Source organism: Tiliqua scincoides, chromosome 4 (genome assembly GCF_035046505.1).
Source record: "Tiliqua scincoides isolate rTilSci1 chromosome 4, rTilSci1.hap2, whole genome shotgun sequence".
In the NCBI taxonomy this organism is placed as follows: Eukaryota; Metazoa; Chordata; class Lepidosauria; order Squamata; family Scincidae; genus Tiliqua; species Tiliqua scincoides.
In genome coordinates, this window is record NC_089824.1 from 163,967,968 (window position 1) to 163,974,264 (window position 6,297).

General features: G+C 45.9%; 1 protein-coding gene across 1 annotated transcript; it reads left to right on the top strand.

Annotated features, from left to right (window-relative positions):
- Positions 1 to 560: 560 nt before the first annotated feature.
- Positions 561 to 6,092, top strand: TMEM53 (transmembrane protein 53). The gene is made up of 3 exons (XM_066625860.1): positions 561 to 651; positions 1,211 to 1,323; positions 4,931 to 6,092. Exons 1-3 carry the CDS (start codon positions 582 to 584, stop codon positions 5,585 to 5,587), a joined length of 840 nt encoding a protein of 279 aa, XP_066481957.1. The 5' UTR covers positions 561 to 581; the 3' UTR covers positions 5,588 to 6,092.
- The last annotated feature ends 205 nt before the right edge of the window (positions 6,093 to 6,297 follow it).

Genomic DNA, 6,297 nt, shown 5'->3' on the forward strand with positions numbered 1-6,297 from the left:
CTTAGGCTGCAATCCTAGCCACACTTTCCCGGGAGTAAGCCCCACTGGCTATACTTCTGAGTAGGCAGGCATAGGAGTGGGCTGTGAGGTGCAGTCATGTCCACACTTTCCCAGGAGCAAGCACATTGATTCTAATGGGGCTTACTTCTGAGTAGACCTGCCCAGGCTTGGGCCCCGAGGAGTCACCTCAGCCTGCCCCAGGCCGAAGGCGCAGCAGAGCTTCTGGGGGGCGGTTGTAGCCCTTACCCGGGAGTGAGTCGCACTGCCTCCAACGGGACGTACTTCCGAGCAGTCACGGCTGGGCTCGGGGGAAGGACGGCTGACCCTCTGCTCACCTCCTCCTCCAGCCCTGGGCTCCCTGTTGTGTTTCGGGAGGGGGTGGGGAGCGGTTGCTAAGGCCGCCGCGTTGCTAAGCAGCGCCCCGCCGGCTGGCTCCCCACGTGGGGCAACTGAACGCAGCGTGCGCTCCTTCGCCTCTTCCGATTGGCTGGGGCGACACTCAAAGGGGCGGGAGCTTCCGGCACGGACGGGGTGGAGGTGGCGCTGCGGTGTCTGGCGCAGCCAGTGCGGCCTGGGCGGGGATGGCGGCGCGGGCCAAGGAGCTGGGCTGTGCTGTGGAGCTGCCCTCGGGGTCGCCGGAGCGAGGCGTGGGTGAGTGTGGGGGGCCCTGGGGCGCTCTCTGGGGGCGGCCTTGGAGGGGAAGAGCCCAGGAGGAGGGAAGGTTGGCCGCCTTTGCTGTCCCAAGAGGCTGGCAGCCCAGTCCTAGGCATGTCTACTCGGAAGTAAGCCCCATTAGAGCCAAAGGGGCTTACTCCCAGGAAAGGGTTACACACTTAGAGCCCAGACCTCTGCATGTCTACTCACAAGTCCCTTTAGGGTCAATGGACTTGCTCCCAGGTAAGTGTGGATAGGATTGCAGCCTCAGAGCCCAAGCCTATGCATGTCTACTCAGCAGTAAGTCCCATTAGCGTCATTGGACTTACTCCCAGGAAAATGTGGATAGGTTTGAGTGGTGGGCTCTCCAAAGCTTAGACCTGGGACAGGTCTCCAGTGCCAGAACAAGAACTGAGCCTTGGCAGGGAGCCTCAAGGGCTGCTCAGCTGGCTGGCTTTGGAAGCTGCCTGGGCACCTGCCACTCTGTCATGGCGGTGTGGCTCTTGTTTATGCCAAGCCAGACTGCAGCCTTCTGTTTGTTTTGCTTCTCTTCCAGGTGCAGGTGCGGAGAAGGGCACCAAAGACAAGCTGCCTGTGGTGATCCTGCTGGGATGGGCCGGCTGCAAGGACAGGCACCTGTCAAAGTACAGCACCATCTATCTTAAGAAGGTGAGTAGTGCCCTCTCATATAGGCTTGCCCCAACCTGGTTACTCCAGTATCTCTTGGTGTGAGAAGAATAACCCCTGAAGGTTTTTACAGGTAAGCCATTTATACACCAGAGGTACCAAATGTGTACACCTGTGGGCCAAGCAGAAATGGATCAATGCTGGGACAGGTTCATTCTTTCAGCTCTTTAGGTTTTGGTTCACTAGGGGGGTTATGGGCTGCGCAGGGTGATGCACATGGGGGGGGGAGTGTTATATCAGTGTTTCTCAAACCTTGAATGCCAGAAATTATCACAGTGTTTAGTAGCAGATGTGGAATAGGGAGAGGGGAGTCGTTGGTGTTGGTGTGTTCCTAGAATGCTACAGGTACAAACATGAAAAAACACTCGTGCACGATTTTGTATCCCACCCACTTTGTGACTATACGTTCTGAGCTGTCCTAGTGAAATAATTGTTCCAATTATTCTTAATGTGTATGCGTAAACAAGGAGAATTAGGATCTTGGGATTAGAATGTTTCTGTGCTCGACAGAGGCTAGGGTTGCAATCCTATGTGTACTTTATATAGGAGTATGTCCTGTTGGATGCATAGGATCAGGCTGTATGTCTGAATTTCCTGATATAGCTAAAAGTTGTCATTAATTAACAGTGTTTGGGACATAGTGCAGAGACAGTAGCTTATTAACTGCTGTAGTTCAAAGGTCATAGTGTGGGTAAAAGGCACAATTGACAGTTAAAAGATTATGCACATGTTTAGTTAGAAAATATATGTACTGATAAAAAAAACAGAAGCAAAATGACTAATCTGAAAACAGGCTGGTGGCAGCATACTTTCACCTTATGTATGCAGCATTTTATAGCTCTAGCTGTTTTAAATATTTCACATTAAAAACAGATAACTTTCAAATTATCCTAACAGCAGCTGTGTTATTTGTCCTTTTTACCTCTGGGTATGAAGCATGAGGCTAGGCTTCTCCACTTGATATCTGATTTATACAGGTTGTAACTAGTAAAAGTTAGGATACATCCTCTCTACCTCATTTGAACCACAGTCATTTATAGCTGGTCTGCTGTTGCAATCTTATAGTACTGTAGTAGGTGTAGTTTGAGGCTTTTAAAGCAGTGAAGTGTATTATACCCATAGTTTACTCTCCTGTATAAATCTAACATGGGTCTGTTTTGGATTTAACAGCCAGTGAGAAAAGTGAAGTACAGGTAGTGACAAATAGTATTGCTGGTCAGTGCCCATCAGACAGCATTTGCCTTCAGTCATATTTTTTCTACAGATGTTGTTGTTGGCAACCTTCAGTCTCGAAAGACTATGGTATCGCGCTCTGAATGGTGGTTCTGGAACAGCGTCTAGTGTGGCTGATAAAAGACCACAGTCCTGCATTCAGCTTGAGATGTGTTCCTTATGGTTGTCTTCCATACCTGTTCCTCAGTACATCTGGAATGTTTATGTCTGAGGTCCAATTTCACATATGTTGGAATGGTGTTGCAGTAATCTGAAAGTTAGCATCCTTCAGTCTTGGAAGACTATGGTATCGCACTCTGAATAGTGGTTCCGGAACAGTGTCTTCTCCAGTGCGCAAAGCCTGGGTAAGATAGATATGGAGGATAGACTGTTACCCATGCAGCAAATCCCCCCTCTCCATGTCGCTGAAATGGTCCAGTGGAAAGGCAGAAGCCAGTACGGTTGGTTCCAGCGGTGTCGCAGGAGTTGCCAGAATGTGACTGTGTTCAGCCATGAACTACCTTAGGGACTCGGCTCTGGATTTTGCCTCAGGGTTGATTCCCGAATCCTTTTCCATAACTGGATGTAGCCACAAGGCAGTGGAGGTTTGGGATCGGAGTTTTCCTTCTCTCAGATGAGCTGCCTTCCCAGGCTAACGAGTCCCATCTACCCAGTAATTTCCGGTAATCTGAAAACAGCAACTATAAAACAAGTTACTTGAAAGTAGTCCTATGGATAACCATCCAGTGTAAATGATTTTAGAATTTGGGCTTTGGCTCTGTTGTGCTGATCTTCATGAAGTATCTAAACAGCAGCATGGCAGTTTTTATGGCTCTGGCTAATGCAAGTAGAGAATACATATTACGTACCATATTGTAAAATATGGATAACTTGCTACACAAAGGAGTCTGCTATTGTTTCCCTGTAATGTGGATAGAATTTCATCAGAGAGCATAGTAGAGGACCACAGCTTTAATTCCTTTAGGATACCTTTGTGGTTTCTTTCTCAATTAGGATTCCTGTTCCAGCAATTGTGTATAGGGCTGGTTCTCCAAAGTTACATTGTGGATTAAATTGTTCTGGTGTCTGTGAAGTTGCTAAACTGGAAAATTCTATCAATTTTCTAAAGCTGTGATCTTCAACCTTTTCTGTGCCTTCAACCTTTTTCCGTGCCATTTATACACACATGAATAAACGAATTAGTCTGGGGATCCACAACCAGGCCTACCCCCCATCCAATCCACCCAGTTTTGATAAGGCGGAAGCCTTATTTGATTGGATCAAAGCCCTCTCTTGCACAGGCTTTGAAAAGTTTCTGCAACCCTCTAAAAGAGGCTTCATGATCCACAGGTTGAAGAACACTGATCTAGAGGAGAACTCTTTTTTAGGGTGGGAACATGTTGCTGAGTTTAAATTTAACCAGGTGGTGGTCTAAGACAGTGGTTCTCAAACTTTTTAGAGGCCCTAGAGGTTGCTGCTTGATTTATAAATGCCATTTGGCTGTAATGGTGATTGGGTAGCAGTGCTCTATCCCTGTAGTAGTTTGTTTAATCCTTGATCAACATAGCCTAATCTACCAGTTTCACAAGCCACCAAATATTGGATCATGACCCACTGGCGAGTCCTGGACCCACGGTTTTGAAAACAGCTGTCTAAGAACAGGTGTGTTGTACCTGTAGACAAGTGCACATATCTGCATGTTATAAAAGCAGAGAGAAAGAGAAATATGTACAACACCTGTCTATTTTCATGGTCTTATCAGCACCATCTTGGTTAAGATATATAGAGCAGCTCAAGGAGGAAGATGTCATTGAAAATAAAAGAAAGTGGGGAAGCTTGGTACTGTGCTGAAAAGTTGATTTTTTTCCCACTTATATGTACTTGATAATGATCATGGAGTTGGGGACCACATCAAATGCTAAATGAGACTGAGGAGGAATTGCAAGTGATCGGACTGACAAATGGAGAGTATCTGATTTGGCCCATACACACAGCTTCTCAGTTTTACAGTAACCTAGTATGTACCTGGTTTGTTTTTCTTCTGAAAATTATTTTGCCATTTTATTCTCTTACTCAAAAATATACATCTAAGTAGGAAATCAAACAGGACCTGCTGCTATTCTAAGAGCCTAACCAAGGCTCTGAAAAATCCAGCACTTTCTTCATTGCTAACCAAGCAGGCTGTTGCAAGCCATGCTAAATTATATGACAATGTTGTTTTTAAGACTTGCCTCTTCCCTGAGTGAAAGAGGCTGAGGAGAGCAATCCTCATCTGCAATAAAATTACAGATTCCTGTTGACTCAGAAGACCATGCATCTTTTCAGTTGCTTGTTCTTTGTATTATATGGCCCATATTAAAACGTGTATTCCTTGCAGGGGTGCATAGTGATCCGCTACACAGCTCCCTGGAAGTTGGTGTTCTTCTCAGAATCCTTGGGTATAAGGTCCCTGCGCAACTTGGCGAAGAAGCTGTTGGAACTCCTCTTTGACTACAAAATGGAGACAAAGCCCCTGCTCTTTCATGTCTTCAGCAATGGTGGTGTCATGTTCTACCGTTACATTGTGGAGCTTCTTCACACTCACCAACACTTCCAGCAACTGAAGGTGGTGGGTACTGTGTTTGACAGTGCTCCTGGCAGGAAGAATGTGAAAGGTGCTCTCCGTGCCTTGTCGATTATCTTGACATCAACAAATGTGTGTGTTAAGTACTTTCTTCTACTGATATTTGCAGTTCTCGTAGCAACACTGCGGATTATACTATATCCTTTGACCCGCTTTGTGCATGAGAGCCACTATGATGCCATGCTGAAGCACCCTTCTTACTGGCCTGAGCTCTACCTCTATTCCAAGGCTGATACAGTTATTCTAGCCAGTGATGTGGAGAACATGATAGAGGCCCGGCGGCAGCTTCAGGTTCTTGTTAAGGCTGTAGATTTTGTGGGCTCTGATCATGTCAGTCATCTGCGAGCATATCCTATCTTGTATGCCACTCATTGCACCTCCTTCATGTACAGTTGTATTGGGGGCACTTAGGATTGCCCCTCTTGCAAATATGCATGTGTCGACCTATGTCTCTTCCCACTCCCATCAATACTTGTGAAACTGTTTGTAATTCTCAGTAAAATAAAAATTGGTTCTACTTCACGTCAGTGAAGGCCAAAGTGTTTTTCAGAACCTGAATATCTGGAAATGTCTTGTAGCTAAGCAGGAGTGGAATTGCAGAAGAAAGCTGGGATTTGGAATGTGGAAAGTGTTTTGCACCTGGGCTGTGTGTGTACTTTCTACATTTAGGAGTACACACATGCATGCATTTCTGTGCTAAGAAAAGTTAAATTGTGTGAGCAGGATAAATGTGTGCATGCTTATATTTATTTTGCATACTTTATGGTGCTTCTGGTGCTCATAAGATGGGCAAGGAACCATACAGGGTGCTAAAATTCTGCTCCCACAACTAGTGGAAATCTTATTCAACTTCCTGTTTAGTTCCTGAGACTTTACCATGCATAGACTTTCAGTCTGTGTCATATACTAAATTCCATCTGTTTGCTGCATTTATGTGGAATTGCAGAATACAAACAGTCTTGTCTACGCCAATTTCATCCTTAACTGCTTTCTTTGCTGCCCTGTCTCTTTGAGTTTGCATCTCCATCCTTGTCTTGTTTCTACCCCTGCCACATTCTTGGCCATTATGTGACAATGAAGCAGAAGTAATTCCTTTCTATTTTTCTATGTGAATTCCTGCA

Excerpts from the sequence above, each read along its gene's own strand:
- TMEM53 (XM_066625860.1), top strand. The coding sequence starts at position 582 with ATGGCGGCGCGGGCCAAGGAGCTGGGCTGTGCTGTGGAGCTGCCCTCG. Across the intron at positions 652-1,210 it reads GTCGCCGGAGCGAGGCGTGG|GTGCAGGTGCGGAGAAGGGC; the intron begins GTGAGTGTGGGG and ends CTTCTCTTCCAG. Across the intron at positions 1,324-4,930 it reads GCACCATCTATCTTAAGAAG|GGGTGCATAGTGATCCGCTA; the intron begins GTGAGTAGTGCC and ends TATTCCTTGCAG.